The sequence below is a fragment of the Drosophila melanogaster genome, chromosome 3L, assembly GCF_000001215.4.
Source record: "Drosophila melanogaster chromosome 3L".
Lineage (NCBI taxonomy): Eukaryota > Metazoa > Arthropoda > Insecta > Diptera > Drosophilidae > Drosophila > Drosophila melanogaster.
In genome coordinates this window covers 16,051,820-16,069,729 of record NT_037436.4, presented here as the reverse complement: position 1 = coordinate 16,069,729, position 17,910 = coordinate 16,051,820, and the positions used below count along the sequence as shown (strand labels likewise).

Here is a 17,910-nt window from a genome sequence, read left to right as displayed (position 1 = left end):
AATTAGTAACTTTTGGTAAGCCAGATGTAATAAAAAAAGTAATTTTAATACGTTAAGAGACATAAATGCAAATGCATTGGCCAATTTGGTAAGATTATTTTAAGCATGTAATATTTATACAAAATGTTTATCAGCCAAATGTATAGTATTGGTATCTAAGTACATACATACGAAAACTATTAGAAATAAAAAGTGAATAATACATACGAATTTACTTAATGATAAAATTACTTATTTTTTTTGAGTACATCAAGCACAAGTTACGCGCAAATAAAATCATGAATAAGTACAGATGCGTAGATACAACTAAATGCAAAAGATCTTAAAATTAATCATTCAGGCGTTGTAAAAAAAATATATATCATAAAATATATATTTAAGTAAGCGAATCACATTATTAATTATATTTCCGTCGATAAGCAAAGTTTCTAAAATCATAAAATATGAATAAGGTAGGTGTTAAAAGAGCGGCGAAATCGAAATGATATAAAATAATGATCTTATATTAAATTGCGAAAATTCAAAAATCATTATGGAAACGATGGGGTTATTTTATGAATTCGACCAAAGCGATTGGTAATTCCACATTTTTTTTTAAGAAGAAGTTCTCCATACACTAAGTACATACACTAATCAAAATAAATCCATGCTACACACTTAGAGATTAACATAAGTATTTACGGCGCACACGAATTTGGCAACCGATCGAAAAAATAGTCTTGAAGTATATTGAGGATTAGGCTATCGGATTCGCTTAGAGGGCGTAGTTGGGTAGTGTGGGCATACCTTGGAGCCGGCATCGAATTTCAGGCGCCAAGACGGACGCCGTTCCGCTGCCGAAGTTGAAGACGAGGTTGCAGCTCCACTTGCACCACCTGCACCTACACCTGCACCACCACCAACTCCTCCGCCTCCCGCGCTGCTGTCCGTTGTGCGACGGGCGTATAGACTGAGTAGCGAGTCCCGGGCATTGAAGTCCGGATGTGAGGACACGGGCGAGGCGGTATCGGACTTGGTTTCCGATTCTTGGCTGCCGGACAGACCCCGCTTATCCCGCAAGCGCACTGGACTCTCGAGGGCAGCGGGCGTAGTGGCCGCCGAGGATGATTTGATAGCTTCTGTGCTGGGAGCAGCTGGAGCCGGAATTAGTGGCAGATCCGTGGGCCTGGCATGTGGTGGCTCCTCGGACTTATCCTCGCTGGAACTTTTGGCAACTGGCTCAGTCTTTTGTGGCGATCTTATGCTCTCTACATTCTCGGAGCTTTCGGGAAGCCTCTCCCGCCTGGGCATTATCGTATAGCTGGCACTGACCACCGTCTGATCCTGATCACCCTCCGGATCACTATTGGCATCGGCTTCGCCCTCGGTCGACAGCGATCTTCGCACGGGAGCCGATAGCGTAAAACTAGCAGTGGTATCGTTTTGACTTTGGCCAGCTGGAGGACTGGACACCACCTCCTCGATCTCTGTCTCATCGGTGGCCGTTGTTGTGGTGGGTATTACAGCTGGCGGTGGTGTGGTGGGCGGTGGCGGTGGTTGCAGCTCGTCCTGCTGCTCATTGCTGCCGAGGATCGATGGTGTTGGAGCTGATGTCGATGATGCAGAGCTTGTTTCGTTCTGTTAATAATATTAGTTCGGAACAAATAAAAAACAGTTGTCCTAAGGCGATGGACGCGAATGTGTTTCAAACAAAAATCAAATAATTTCTCACTATTTACATTACATATATGTGTAAATATCAATTGCATACTATAATGATTCTTAGGGTGACCCTATTTGATTACGCATGCAAATGGGACATGCAAAATGATAATCATCAACATATTCCATAGACATACAGTTTATTGCTATATAAATATAGAACCTAGTGAGTAGTATAGAACTGAACATAGATATAACCTATGAGCTGTAACATAAATAAAAGTTGGAATGGTAATTACGCTATGGTTCGCTGATCTGGAGCTGCTGATGATCGGAAAACATAATTATAAAGCTACGCTATATAGAGTACTCAAAATCGATGAGGCGGATGCGAGGCGGGTCAAAGGGCGTGGCAGGGCGGAGGCGCAGCTGGGCGGAGGCGCATTACGCGTTGCGCAGAAACTGAACTCAACTTGATTGGTTAAATGCGATACTGCGATCGATCACGAACGAATAATAATAATAATAATCAAACGGGAGCCAACGTACGCTAAATGAGCATTGATTGATCGATGAGACTGGATCTGATTGAAATGATGACAGCTTGGGGCTGCTTTCTTTGTGAAATGAGAAGACTGAATGCAGCAGGTTTCAATTATAACAACCAAGGTGCTAAAGCTACTTTCAAATTTTGTATTAAGAACGATACTCAAGGTGCTAGCAATCCGTTGAAGTACTCGATTTACTAAGAGCATATCAATGAGTTCATTGAATTTAAATACTTTTTAAGTATATTCATAGCATACTTCCTTGGGCATTTTGGAACCTGATGCATTCTGCTTACTAAATGATATTTTCTAAACTACAATCACTATTTTAGTACATGTTTCACTCACTCACACACGAACAACTAATGGTATTCTTGAAATTTATAATGATTGCGTTTGAGTGAGTGAACAGAATGGAACACATAAACAAAAAGGGATATCCAAACAATGGGGACACCATAACCATAAGCATATATTTTTTTCGGTTTTCGAACTGGTGTGTATTGCTCAATGTTTGAGTGGGTGTGAACTGCATGTGGACATCGTGTGTGGATGGTCTGTAATCCCGGCTAGGACTACAGGTATGAGATCTGACAATGATTCTATGAAGAGAGCTTCCTCGAGTGTGAATGTTTCGGTTTGGTTGTTTGTTGTGATAGCCTGGGGTGAGTGATCTGGTTAGAGTGTCCACTTGGACACTGGGCTACTTACGCCGCTGTTGCTGATCGTGTTCGTGGTGGTGGTGCTAATATTGTTGTTATTGTTGTTGTTGGCCATGCCCATGTTCTTCTTCTTAACCAGCTCCTCGGCACTCTTGATCTCGTCCAGGGTGACACCTTGGGTAGACCGTCGAGTCTCCCTCACACGCTTAGCATGTGCCTTCCGCTGCGTTTCGCTCTCTTCATCACGCACCGGTGGCACAAAGGATCTACACGTTTGGATTGAATGAAAATATGTAGTTTTAGAATTTGTTTCAACACTAACTATTAAACATTGCATCAAATTAAATAGCGGCTAGAGCGTTTGGAAGGCAGTAGCAACACTTCGAGCCTTAAAATCTTTTTGAACACACACGGTTAATCAATCGATCGGAAAGTTCAAAGTCAATCTCATAAAATCATGCTACAAAAAACTTCGCTTTCTTGGGAGCAAAAATCGAGTTAGCAGCTTTTTAGCGGGGTTAGCTCAACACGTCAACGAAAACAACCATTAAATCTTGCTCATTACTTGAAGAAGTTCTTGATCATATTGCTCGCGGATTGTTTGGGCGGTGGCTTGGAGCTCTCCGCATCGCTGACACTGGCCGTGGACGAGCTGCCATTATTGCTCTTTTCTGCTATTTTCGCTGTAACTTGGCTAATTGATCGACATAGGAGTTTTTTTTTTAAAAAAAAGAGTTATATACATCATATTTTACACAAGTAAACTTACCTGCGAATTGGTGGGGTCTGTACAGTTGTCGATGGAGAATTGATCGCTGTGGCTGCTGTGCTCGTTGCAATCGTAACGGTCGGTTTCCTGGGGGTAATCAAAAAAGGAAAAACTTTAGACTTTAGGGTTCAAAGTTGAACTGGGAATACAGCCAAGAGTAGGTAGACGACATTGGTGCGTGGCCTAGGAAAATATGTTAAATAGTTTGGTGCAATGAGTTATTATACTGAAGGTGTAGACGAGAAGAAGCTAAGCAAAAGCACAGTCAGGTTAATAGTTACAACAAATTAGGCTTGGGTTAACAGCTATGAGAGTAGGCATGGTTTTTAAACTAGATCAGATTTAAGGACGGACAAATTCGAATACTTATTAGCTCCTATTGAGTATTAAATACTACATAATTGTATCTAACAAGTACCTTAGAAATACATTAAACAATTTGAATTATACTAGAGTATAAAGGTGGCCTTTAATACCTTTTATTTATATTTCTATTTTTATTTATATCAACTCTACTTGAAATACCCATTTACAACTCATTAAAAATTCAAATAAAGCATAGAAATATATATACTATACTAGTTCCCTTTTTACACTAACAACTTTTACTTAACGTAACTAACAAATCTGATCTAGTCTGTTCTTTTTTTGGGATGTGTTGAATGCAAAACAAACCTGTAATACATTGAGTTATCTTTGAGTGAGGCCGATCTTTGTACGCTATATAATTGATTTGCTGCCGATGCTGCTGCTGCTGCTGCTGGTTGTTGTTGTGTTGTGCTTGTGTTGTTGGTGTTCGAGTGGGTGTTGTTGAATGTACTGGATGTTGTTGTTGTTGTTGTTGTGGGGGTGCTTGTTGTCGTTGTGGTGCCAGCAGCATATCCCAATAGCAGATCGCTTTTGTTGTTGTTATTGTTGTTATTATGATAGTTATTGCTACTTAGGTTATTATTGTTATTGGATTTGTTGGCAGCAGCGGCATTAGCATTCGCATTCGCCGGCAAAATGGGACAGGAATTGGCCTTTATGCGTGCCCGCAGCTCATTGTACTTTTGATAGAACCTGTCATTCGGATTTTCGATTTTGGCCGTTTTCGAGCGAGGAGCGTGCGTTTGCGAACGTTTTTCAAAACGTTCGGGCGGGCGGGCGTACAGGTGGGCGGGCGGGTGGTCGTAGCGAGCAGGTGGGCGAGCGGGCAGGTTAGATTTCGGGATAAGCGTTTTGATGAGTTTGTTGTTTTTGGTTGGTTGTGGTGCGTTGGCAATGCAATTATTTTTTTATCGATTTTTGATTGTTGTTTGGAAAAAATTGGGTGGAAAAAAAAATAAAGCAAAACAAAAATTTTAAAATCAATACAATACTTTGTTTTCCCTTATTTGTTGTCTTTTGCAGTCAACGATTCACTTTGCCAAAATGCGAGTGGTGTTATGGGAAAAAGCTCATAAACGCAAAGCTTGTGATTCATAAAGATTCTCAAAGCTTTCCCAGATCCATGATACAATCATAGGTAAATTTAAACAATTTATCAGTACATGAATTTCGAGATTAGCTGAATGAGTGGTTAACAATTTTAGCGTGAACGTGTGTGTGATGATAATGATAGGCAAATGCAATCGGCAAAAGTGAAAAGCGAACTGCAAAATCAACCAATAAATCAAATCAAGACCTTTCGGTGCAATTTGGCCGATCGTTGTAGCACATAATCATTGTATATGTGGGTTAATCTGAGATGCGAATGGGTGTTTGTGTGTGAGCGGCACGCAATGTTTTATTTTCTTGGGATTCAACTCACTTTTGATCGTTCTCAAAGCTTTGCGTGCGCCGCAAAATGACGTCGTTGGCGGTCTCCGAGCTATTGGTGCCGAGCTCTCTATCAGGAACTTCTGCAAAATGGTAATTATATTGAATATTACTATCTTATTCGATTACGAACGTTGCCAGTCAGTGCGCTTCAAGAGATTGCTGATAGCTATGACCATTGTAGGACACGACATGATCTCGAAATAGATTCGTATATAGTTTTTACTTTTTGAAACAATTTAACTTCATTTTCAAATATCATCTAAACAGCCACACCTAAAACGCACTTCATAGCTCCGTTAGGACTTACGATTATTAGTGGGACTATCGCTGGGTGTGCGGGGCAGTTTGCGTCGCCATGGCGCCTCCTCCTCGACTGGATGCTCGACGGCGTGGATCTGCTGGTTGGGCTTCACGTTCTCAGCTGTAAGAGCCAACAGGTGAAAAGTGTTAATATACACCTCGAAAACAATTAACAACTAGGAGTAGGTTAGTGGCTATTGGGCGGGCTTATCACAGAAAGGTTTCGTCGAGGAACTCCTCAATCGGGACGCAAAACAAATGCCGACTACCTTCGCTTTCGGAAAGACTGGTCAAGTGTGAGCTTTCCGTGGAATCACTCAGCTCTTCTGTATCGCTCTGGCCACTGGCCATCACTTCGCCACCTCCACCAACATCATCATGACCATCATCATCATTATTATCATCAGCAGCAGCGTTTGGAATCGAAGAATTAGCTTCGGTAGCTTCACTTGAGCCACTGGCAGCTGCAGTGTGCGTGATTTACAAGCAGAGACAATACACAAATACAGAGAGATAGATAGATAGAAAGAGACACTATACAGATACAGAGAGAGAAAAAGGGGATACCACTGATGGATGATCATGATCGTGATGAATGCAAATTATTATACTGGACAATGTGATATTGAGTGACTAAAATACGAGAGGCAGTGGCAAATGTTTTACGATTAAATGCTCCAACAACAAAAGGTTATCGCGCATGAGAACCTAAACAGGATAATAAACAGGACGAACACAAGAGTGTGTGTGTGCGAGAAATTAAAGAAAGCTATTCGTTTATATCATGAGTCCAGGGTAAATTGGAGAAAGCTCCAATTTGAAGGCATACGCACCATCCTTTGTGGCATCAGTTCTCACTTCAACGCGCACCAGTTTAGTGGGCGTCTTCTCCACATGATTTTCCATTGCATCTGAGATTCTGCTGAAAAGTAAAAACAATTAGTTATGTTTTTTTTTACAGAATGCAAAGCTACAAAAATAAGGAACAAAATAATTGAAGGGCAAAAATATATGAAAGAGTAAACATTTACATTTAAATATTTTTGAATTTTCAGTAAAATAATATTAAGACGAATATGTGATTCACCAAAAATACTACGCCTTTTAAATTTGCTTTCAACTTGCTATAACTAAATAATCTCACCTTATTTGACTAGATGGTCGCCGCTTGTTGCGTTTGTTGGCCCGCAGTTCTTCCAGGAATTTGACTATTTTGCGATCGGCCACATCGATGCATGACTGCCCGGCATAGTTTCGTATATCCATGTCGGCCAGTGACTCCACGAGCATCTCGGCCGTCTCCCGCTGACCCCAATGCGATGCCGCGTGCAGTGGCGTCCAGCCATCGTTATCCTGACGATCCACATTGCCACGTCCGGCCAGGAGCAGACCCAGCACTTTCGTGTAACCCTTTGCGGCGGCTACGTGGAGGGCTGTGGCTCCCGTTTTCGGGTGCGGTCTATCCACCTCGGCGGCATCGCTTCTCAGCCACTTTTTGGCATCGTTCAGCATCGCCAGCTCCTCGGCCTTTCGAGCCTCATCCACGTTGATGTTCAGCTCCTGCACCATCTTCTCCATGTAGTCAATCATGGCCATGTGCTGTACATCGATGGCCAAATCCAAGGCCAAATCACCATCGCTGTTCACAGCGGCCACATCAGCGCCATTTTCCACCAAATACCGAGCTATGCTCACAAATCTAGAAAATTAATTAAGCACAAGATGAGTAATGAAAGTGATTGCAATTTGGACTTAAAACTCACCCGCAGGAGGCAGTGGCGTGCAGTGGCGTCCAGCCCTCGTTATCCTGGCGGTTTATGTCGGCACCTCGCTCCACTAGAAACTCCACCATGTCCAGATTGTCGTCTATGCACGCCTGTAAAGTAGCAAAATGAGTATTCGATTAAGTGAGCTGTATGGAATTTTTTTTTTAATAAAAAATATATGTGAGGCCTTTCTTTAAAGCGTCATGTTTATGATTTTCATCAATTAAGGACAAAATAAACTACATATTTACTCAAGTTTCTCACAAATTACAAACGTCTATTCATTATAAATTACTCATCTTCTGGATGAGACTTCCCCATTGTGATTCCAAGTTGAAAGGTCGAAACCATAAACATCAATCCTTGAATGCGTTCTACTTTGCCAAACGAAATGTATTTATTTAAATTTTTATGGCCAGAAAAACAATTTGATTTCCCGATCAGAGTCGTAAATGCAGTGCATCAAAAGTTGAATCAACTTTCGTAGAAGAGATTCGCTTTGCAGCCTGCCTTCGATTTGCTTTTATAAGAGCTAGTAAATGTTTTAAAAATTTTTGTGTTTATCTTGCTAAAACGCTAAAGTAAACAGCCACAAGGCAAGAGCCCAAGCGGAGCGTATTCAGTCAGCATGCTTGGGTTGTTTATGCGGATTTCCGCTGAACCCGCCTAGACATCTCTTCATTTGGCTGGATGGTTGGATGGCACATGCACGCCACCGAACGACGATGATATCATCGTCGTCGACTCCGGCGCTTCTTTGGGGCCGCTGCTATCTGGGAACCAGCGAGGAACCACCCAGCCCAGTCCAGTCCAACCCAACCCAACCCAATCCGACCCCACAACAATGTCGGTGTGCGACGCGAGTGGAGACGACAACGCCTCGTAGTTGCAAATGCCGATAAGCATTCTTGGGCGCAAAAGCAACAGTTCCACCGAAAGAAAAGAAAGTAAAAGAATAGGCCCACAACAAAAGGCGCTAACTCTATCAATGCACAGCACGAAAAATTCGAATAGATTCACATTCCAATTGTGTTCTGTTGTATGGGTTCTTATCTGTGCGATATTCATTCAACAGGGCTTATGTTATTGGCAAGTTTTTGGAAGCAGGCTATTAACATATTTTGCTTATCGACAGAACACAATCGCTACAGTTAACTCAGAAAATTCAATTTGTTCTTCATAGCTGGTACTTACAGTTGCCATATATGAGCACAAATAATTTATAAACCATTAATAAAGGGTTTTTTAAACTTCAATGACTTTTTTAAGTTAATTATTATTTTGTGATTAATATTCGTTAATAAAGAACGAAAATTACTTTCAATGCTAAAGTTTTTCAGATATTAAATGCTCCATTTCATATTTCCCAGTGTATTGCCCCCACCCTCCCCTTTCGCATTTGATAACAGAGCCCGTTTGAGGAGTAGTGGGGCATTATACAAATCAAATGACCGATTCTCGCCAGTGTCTCTCTATCGTTCTCTTCTTTTTCCCGTCCCCTTCCAACGCATACATATGTTAATTCAGTTTTTTTTACTGACCGAGCTTCAAAGTGACTTCTTTGCCGTTGCTTTTAAAATCCAAAAGCCATTTCCATTTCGCAGTAAAACGCATAAAAAAAAAATTCTCTGAAGAAGGCTAGAAAGAGTGAGCGAAACGACGGCGGGTGGGCCCAAACAATTTGTAAATCTGGAACGCAGCCAATTAATTAATTATGAACAATTTTGATAATAAACTGAGCGGCAGGAAAAAGAGGTTTTGCGAAAAGACAACGCCCACGCGTGACCATCCGCAAATCAACTTGACGACAATGTCCAATGGCATTTTCTGTGGTATGCAAACATTTTTGACACCAGCTACTCCATCAGCGAAATTCCCTCGATTCGCCAGACTTTTGGGCCTTTAATGTCAGCAGAGCAACGGATTCTACGCTATTTCCATTCCATTTGCATGGCCAAACCGAAAAAGCGGTGAAAAACGCGAAAAGCAGAAAGTAAAAAAAAAACAAATGCATGCTAAGTTTAGCCTTTTGTTTTGGCACGCCATTGAGCGGCATTTTCAGCCGTTGCACGCCAAATGTTATTCACCTCGCCGCATTACGTATACGCCGCGTAGGCCAGCAGCCAGCAGCTAGCAGCCAACAGCGACTTGTTGAGACGGCTTTCAGACTCTGGGCCGCCAGCTTAACGTGGCTCATTACGCGGCAGTTTGCCAGGCGCCAAGCTCCATTTGGCCCATTTGGCTTTTGTTAACCATCAATGCACATAATTCTGGCTTATAACTCAATAGCCTGAATAATTCCCTTGATGAAGAAGGCAGGCAGGAGAGTTTCACGTTAAACACTACTTCAGAGTTAGATCTGAAGGATTTTAGCTTTACTAGCGCAGGCTATTAAATATTCAAGTCATAACTGATTACAATACAGATGAGCTTTGGAAAGAAAACCTTTACCATAAGTTCAAGCAAAGCCAAGTTGTTCAACTAATGAATCGTTCCTTAGGTGGATAATCCTTTGAAATTTGGGTTTGGTTGTTTGTTCAACTGCTTAATCAAGAAACACCTTTCCCAAACCACATATTTATGAAATAATTACATCGAACTTATGATAAAAGTAAAAGAAAACAGTTTGCTATAATTATATACATCTTTCATTTTCATAATTTCCCGTGTTATGTGGGTACATTTCATTCTCCTTGTTTAAAGTCGCTATTTCAAAAATTCATTGTATTTTAAAATACGTTTTAAGAAACATTCCTGGGCACTCAATGACCTGCCGCCCTAGTATACAATTATTCGTTAAAACGAGCAAATATGCATATATATTATAATTGAAATGCCAAAACAGGCGAGCCAACCGCTTGAGTTCAATAAATTACAAATTTGGATTAGCGCCACAAGATAAAAGTGCAAAGAAGATACATAAACCATATGATATATATGCATATATATAGAAAATATACACATATGTATATGTACCTAGACGTGCCTATATCCCGCCGATTTTGAGGCATTTGCTCTGTGTGAAATATTCTAACATATTGCAGAGCCTTTTTAAACATTTCGATCGTATCTATTTCGCTTATTTTCTCTTGGGGAACATGTATCTCATGTAGGTCAATAGCATTTTGCCACTAAAAATGCTTGGCATATTTTTGCCAAATTGTATAACGATTTATATGGCGCCGTTTGAGTAGTTGCTCTTGGTCAGCAAATGCAAATTGTTTCCGACTTTGAATATATTTTTATTTCTAATTTCTTTCGACTAGTCCACCAGGTGCGGCCAGACATCTGGCTGGACTAAAGAGAGAAGTGTGAAAAATCATGAACACAAGCTATTCCACAGTGAAAAATAAACAAGCCGAAAGAAAATCCGAACGGAAACAAGAATCTAGACAATTTCCTTATGATTCCAAAGATTTATGGTCTTCTTGCGGAATTACATTGTAATTATAACATTAGAAACACAAATGGGTATTATTAAGTCTTATGTAAAATGTAATCGATGTTCTTAGAAATAAATTTGACCAAGCTTTTGCTTGCACTAAGCTTTTTAAAATAAAATCTTATCTTTCAATGTTTATTTACCCAAGATTTGAAGTGTGAATAAGCTGATATTGTAATCACTATTTCCACAGTCTAAAACTTTCACCTGTGCAGTTTTCGATTCTACGAAGTTGTAGTTGATAAAAAAAATATATGGTTCTAAAATACACGAGAAATCGTAAAGGTGCAATAGAAATTCCAAGAACTATCATGGATATTGAAAACATTTCCTGCTGGCAAATGTTTAAAAGTTACTACAATTTCAACAATATTTTCCAAGAACAAAAAATACAACAATAATTTCATTAAACACGTACAGAATTGAACATATTTTTTCCGCCGAACTATTTCTAAACTCATGTCGTCATGGGTTGGCAAAAATTATCGTATTTTTTCGTATAGTTCCCGCTGGTTTCGGTTGCTTTATCCATAAAACAGCAGATTTCAAATCTTTGGTGTGTGTGGCGCGTGCGAGCTAAATGTACATAATAATTATAATAATTATAATTATAATAATCGGGCAGCGGCAGAATTGGCAACAAGAAATGATGGAAAATAAAAGATTGGTTAGGCCGCCTAAGACGAAGGAAACTCGGTTGTAAAACGAAGCATTTTTAATGGCATACATTTCGCGTCTGGCTATGGCTAGAAATGGTATTATGCAACGCACACACATCGCACATACTGGCAGCAGATACAGATACAGATACAGATACAAATGCGAGTTGCGGACTACGGACTGCAGACATCACATCAAATTGTATCTGGCATAGAGCGAATTTTCATTTTGATCATTCGCATTCGTTTTGTTATTTTGGGTGTAAAGCACGAAACGAGAAATAAATCAAATCAAGTGTAGCGACCGCATCCATTTATATACAACAACCAAAGCCCAAACAGATACATCCAGACAGATCATTCTTGAGGATATTCCATTTGTTGTATCTGTGAATCTGTGCGTCTGTAGTCTGTAGCTTGTGCGTTTCAACAGCTGTCCGTCCCGTCAGTCCGTCGAGAACCGGGCCAAGGTTAGAAAACACGTCAATAAAGCGCGTTAGCCGACAGCAACAAATCTACCAGCGCTGCTACCATGTAGTGTAGCGTGTGTTTTTCATTTTGGATTTGGGAAAACTCACGCAGCTTTTCCCAACTCCCCAAACACACAGATTCGATTCGATTCGATTAGATTCGATTCGATTCGATCAGGACTCGTCACCCATCCGCAATCACGATCGTCATGCCAGCGGATCGACAATTGTTACGATTATTATGCACTCAGCTCTGACTATAGCTCAATTTAACAAAAGTCTTGACAGAATAATTTCTTAATTTATGCGGCGCCAGTTGGCCAGCCCCTGGTCCCCCTCCCCATCCTATAAAAATCGAAATATATCAATTGCTAATTGGCAGAAATGTATGTATATAAATCAATTTCTTAATTTGAGCAAATCATTGATAGAGGCTGATTAATGAAGAAACACAGATTCGCACTCAGGGGACCAAAACCTGATTGGATGTTTGAAAGAGTTTATACAGATGGGTAAATTAGGCAAAATGATATTTTCATTTAAATGATTTTTGTTCACAAAAGAAGATGATTAAAGAAGCATCAAATAATAAAGTTTCTCGATTTGATATTTCTATGTTCCTACAGTAACAAACTAATAAATTCTGTTTTGGAACGAACCGTGATAGTTTCATCTCAAAGCTACAAAATGATTCATTTGATTATAAGAAACGCACTACAACAAAAACTATAAATATTGCGGAAAAGCCCACGTATTTCCAAAAGTTCTAATTTTACCACACACACACATCTAATTCATGTGAAACGGTGTGCACCTTGAAATACAATTCTATAAAATATATTTCGAGCAAAAAGCGCCACATTATCCTTGAACTGCATTTAAACGTAGATATCTGAGTCGGAACGCTTGTAAACAGCCGTAATTTATTGCCATTTCTTTGATAATTTCCCACTTGTCCCCCAGCGAGTTTGAACGTCAATGCACGCAGACCGCTTGTAGGCCACATGAAAAATCAAAGTCAGCCAGCGGCATGGATACACGGTCACTTGCAACAGCCTCCTCCTTCCCATCCTCCCCATCCTCGCTTTCCTATCTACCTCTCCATCAGTCAACATCATTCATATAAAGACCAAGGTGGCGACTGTAAACAGTGGAACTGGTGTTCTTTAAATATTTAATATATTTTAGAATTAGGTTTCTCAGCTCTGATTATGCTCTATCATGACCTAGCAGTTCATTCCCTCCACTTATTTATCAAGCAAACATTGATGTTGACGCAATACACACTTCAATCTCATTCGCGTGCATAACAAGTATTTATCACTAAGTTCAAAGGTTATGTTTCATTTTCATTTAGCGAGAATTTTCAGTATTTTATGTTTTAATATTTCTTGGCTATAATTTGCATATGCGTTGGCATGAGTTATGCTTATAAATACTTATAATGCTTCATCACATGATTAGTAATACTTAATATATATGATAAAAAAAAAAACGTTATCTGTCATTACTTCATTGGGTTTCATTGTACCAATGCCAATTCATTGCCATTTAACAATGGCATTTAAAAATCTTGTTTTTCGGTATCGTTTTGTTTTTAAATAAGTACCCTGCTGCAGGAGATTACATTTTGTAACCATTTCCATGGGACTTAAAACCACTGTGGCCCATCCTGTTCGCAGCCATCGTGTCGCATGCCATTGAAAATGTGGTGCAGGTGCAGGTGTGGTGCCATCGTTGTCAATGCTCATGAATGGAAGGCCCAAAACGTTGCAAGCACATACGTACATACATATGTGAATGTGAAGTTGATGCGGCATGGGGCAAAGGAAGGCGACTACTGAGAAAGGGCGAGGGCGGACTTTTGCAACTATTAGAGGACTTGTAAGTGCAGGCGATAAGATAATTATTTTAATAAATGCAATCGAAATTCTGATTTGCGGTCGAGCAAAAAACGACAGCGGCAAGTGAAGCAAATAGCCGCAGGTTGCGGCCGCACTTGCACCGCAAACAATGTGGCAGGTAATTCAAAACGTTTGCACTGTTCCCATTGTTATTATTATTTATTATTGTGCTGCTCGGTCGCAGCCGTTGCTGTTGCTGTAATTACAGTGCACTCGCAGACAGTGAAGCCTCCCCGCAATGCCCGCCCGCCTCCCGCCGCCCATTCCGCACTCGGCAAATTAGCATCTGGTTAACAAGTGCGCCATCGCGGTTAAACGGTGAAAATCTACGACTCTTCGCTGGCGCAGCATAATTAGAATCAATTATATCGAATTGGAGCAGAGCGCGCACAGTGAGCGCAAGATGGGTGTGGACAGGCGGCACTCTTGCAAATTGACTCGGGAATTTGTTTGGGGAAACCATTTTGGCCTTTTCTATATTTGATTTTCAAAATTACACTGTGGTTTGTTGATGAAACAGATTTAATTTGTTGTTCTATTATAGCTAATGCCAAATTAAATTTGAGAGTACAGTGAGCGCAAGATGGGAGTGGACTAAGAAATTTGTATATTAATTCCATGGGAATTAATTAATTCTAATAAATAACTTTAAAACAGTACCACAAAATATTTCTGTATTCTTGATACTATTTTAACTATTTTTTAAAGGTTAAATAAACTCTCCATTAAATAGTTATCAAATGATAAACCGCAAATCGCAAATCTTTATTTGTTCTTCCTATTATTTTGTATTAATTAAATAGTCCTTGTCTTAATCTACAATATTATCATGTGCATAACAATAGAACGAATTTCCATGATAGGTACGGAAAATTTAAGCTTTTTATTTCATTTTCGTGCCGGCAAAGTATCATTAAATTCCTATTCTTCGACATGCCACAAAATCGAGTCAAGCAAATTGGAGGAAAACTGAAAATGATTTTGCGAAAATCTTTGGGCTTTCAATATGTAAACGCGCTTTCGTGTGTATGGGTTTTGTATGTTTTTCTTGGGTGTTTAAAAATAGAACATTTTGTATTTTTCTTATTTAATGCTTTTGGCCGTTTGCCTTTTGCTTGTGGCTGTTGTTGTTGGCTATGCCGTTCTGGCCATTCGACTTGTAAATCGTCGGCTTGCATTAGCCATGTATTTGCTGTATTTGTTAATATTCGAAATTCGAATTATTGTTGCGGCGGCGAAAGAGCACGAAATACCCAACAACAATAATGGTCGAGCGTCTAGCGAACGGCGCTGCACAGTGGGTCTAAACAGGATGGATCATTCTTGACCTTGATTGAATATCCTATAAAAATTCCTAAATAATAACGTCAATGTGTCATAATGCTGTGTTCTTTATCTTCTTCGATGGAAAATCTTGTAAAATTAATCAATTTAGTAATTTGTTCTTTATATTTTAATTTGTTGTTTTACTTTAAACGCTCTTAAGTTAAATGAAGTATACATAAAAATTAAATGGTTAATCCTTACGAAACAATAAGGTAATACTTTTCGTTTGCTGCTAGATATTCTTGTAGCATTTTAATAATTTGATCCCATGACCCCATGGAATTCGACCCACAGTGCGATTCACGTCAGCACCACAGTTGGACGCAACGCAACAGTGTCGAAACTGCAGCTCCCTGCGCCCGTTCCACCCCAACCCCGCCCCCAATTCACCCACCACCCCCTCGCCCAGTCGCGTGATCGCAGTTGCAGCAGACTGACGCAACGCCTAGCCGCCTTCTAAAGTGGGAAATCAATCCCTGGTGATAGGGGATGCAGTGTGAATATTCACATTTAATTAACTGGAAATTGCACCTGCTGCAAATGCAACCCTTGATAGAATTGCTAATACTCGCCACTTCTACCCAAACAAGAAAATAATGTCTGTTTGCAAACGATTACTTAAGTGGGAATTATCAATACCTACTAAAAGACTGTTGTCTTTTTCTTTTCTTCTAGCGAATGTTTTATGTTTTCTATCTGTGTACTATATCTTTAAAGATAGCTTTAAAATATATTTTATTTTATTGTATGTTCTTTAATTTAAATTTATTTACAAATTGACTAGTTGAGCAAAGTATAACCATTCAAACGTTACATTTTCTACCACCCAATAAGGACTATTCCTAAGTGTGAAAGAATGATGATTACTGGCAGACTTACCTGGTGCAGGGCGGTGAGTCCATCGACGTTGGCGGTGTTGATGTCGGCGCCCTGGTCGAGCAGCTGGACGACCTCGTCCTTGTCGCCGGAAAGGCAGGCGGCGAGGAAGACACAGCCGGAGCTGAACTTGATCCTGCGGCCGTGCTCGTGCCGGGGGGTGGGGGCGGCGCGGTTTGTGTCCGACTCCTCCCAGCGCTTCAGCTGCTCGGCGCGCTTCATCATCGCCGAGTTGTTGCGTGCGTCCAGCGAGGACATCTTGGCAGATCCTTCTTGGCCAGACGAACGATCTGCTCCTTCAGATAATCCTGCTACTTGCTGCAGAGCACGCGCTCTGTGAGATCGCTCGACTGCTCCAGATGTGTGTAGATTTTGTATGTAGCGCTGTTGTATCGCTATTGCTCTATCGTAATTGCTTTATTGCGCTTTTGTTTGCAATGGGAATTGGGTTTTGATTTTGCACTATTTATAGAAAATGCTTCACACTTTCGATTTTCGATCACGACTACACTTTTGCTGTTTGTACTGCTGCTGCTGCTGCTTCTTCTTTTCCTGCTTGCTGATTATTATTATTTTACGATTTTTCTATTTTCTTTGCGTGTGTGTGCGCGTGCGTGCGTGCGTGTGCGTTTGCTTTATCAGCCAACTTCTTGGCGTTTTCTTCTCCGCTCACTCACACAATGTCGCAATCAGGAACGCTCTCTCTCTCTCACACTCGCTCTCCCGCAAAACAATGCTATTTGTTGTTGTTTAACGCGCACCTTTGTTGTTGCATTCAATGGAAATTACACAAGAGGATGGGGCAAAAACTAAGAAATACGATAGGAGAAATTAATATTTTGCAAATGCTTTATTTAGAGCCACCAGCTGCTGGGCTACATAGTGTTAAGCAAACACATTTTCATATCAATTAAAAACACTTGCGGGCATTTTAGCAGCCGCTTGTTTTTTTTACACTTTGTTTATCATTCTCCCTTTCGCGCTCTCTCTCTCTCTCTGCCGCTCACACACACTCATGCAGTTAGGGCTTGCATACGGAGAGCGCGAATGGCTGAGCCTGCATGTGTGTGTGTTACCAATTTGACATAAATTCAACAGCCGCGACGCTGACGTCGCGAGTAAATAGAACAAAAATGGAAACCGCGTATTTTTTCACGCACTGAAATGCGATGATTTTATGTAATTTGGCAGGATGGCGGTATTGCACAAAATCCTTGCAAATGCGAGTGCACTTATGTAAAGGCATTTTTACATCGCCCCACATTTTACATTCCACTCCACACTCACACACACATTCACTCGCCTCGCACACAGACGCAACACATACACACGTATGCCGCACACGCACGTAGAGAAAAATGGATTGCAGTAGAAACTTTTCACACACACCGAAAGACCAAGCGAAAAACGCACCTTTCCCGCGAAATTCCCAGAACTTTCAGTGCTCTCTGGGCTTTAATGGCTGCAGGACTCTCCGCTGAAGCGCTCCTCGTCCGCGAGGCACTGGTATTTCACTTTATTTTGCATATTTTCGGTGGCGTTCAAATCGAATTTCATCCGCACGAAGTTCACAGACCAAAATTTTTTGACGATGTGAATCGGAGGGCAATGCGCGGTATATTTAGCACTCTTTTCGCCTGGTCACACTAACGCCGCTCACAAAATTGTAGATGGCGTCTTAGTTATGTTAACACTTAGCAGTGCTGTTATGGACCGATATTTTTAACGATGTTAATTAAACTAT

At 40.6% G+C, this 17,910-nt stretch overlaps 1 protein-coding gene across 12 annotated transcripts in view; it reads right to left on the bottom strand.

The window, feature by feature from the left end:
- Positions 1-17,771, bottom strand: part of Mbs (Myosin binding subunit) — a 30,068-nt gene extending 12,297 nt beyond the window's left edge. For 2 of the 12 annotated variants that reach the window (NM_001274990.1, NM_001382059.1), the window contains exons 1-10: positions 17,580-17,771; positions 16,170-16,725; positions 7,487-7,599; positions 6,868-7,422; positions 6,557-6,642; positions 5,731-5,844; positions 5,413-5,503; positions 3,621-3,707; positions 2,901-3,117; positions 787-1,617 (exon numbers count right to left, since the gene is read on the bottom strand). In NM_001274990.1, coding sequence (NP_001261919.1) covers positions 787-1,617; positions 2,901-3,117; positions 3,621-3,707; positions 5,413-5,503; positions 5,731-5,844; positions 6,557-6,642; positions 6,868-7,422; positions 7,487-7,599; positions 16,170-16,424 — 2,349 coding nt within the window. In that variant the 5' untranslated portion in view covers positions 16,425-16,725; positions 17,580-17,771. Of the gene's footprint in view, positions 1-786; positions 1,618-2,900; positions 3,118-3,416; positions 3,546-3,620; positions 3,708-4,295; positions 4,683-5,412; positions 5,504-5,730; positions 5,845-5,992; positions 6,432-6,556; positions 6,646-6,867; positions 7,423-7,486; positions 7,600-16,169; positions 16,976-17,555 lie in introns of all 12 variants that reach the window. The other 10 variants (NM_001259856.2, NM_001259857.2, NM_001259855.2 and 7 more) reach the window with 10 other exon arrangements.
- Between the last annotated feature and the right edge of the window lie 139 nt (positions 17,772-17,910).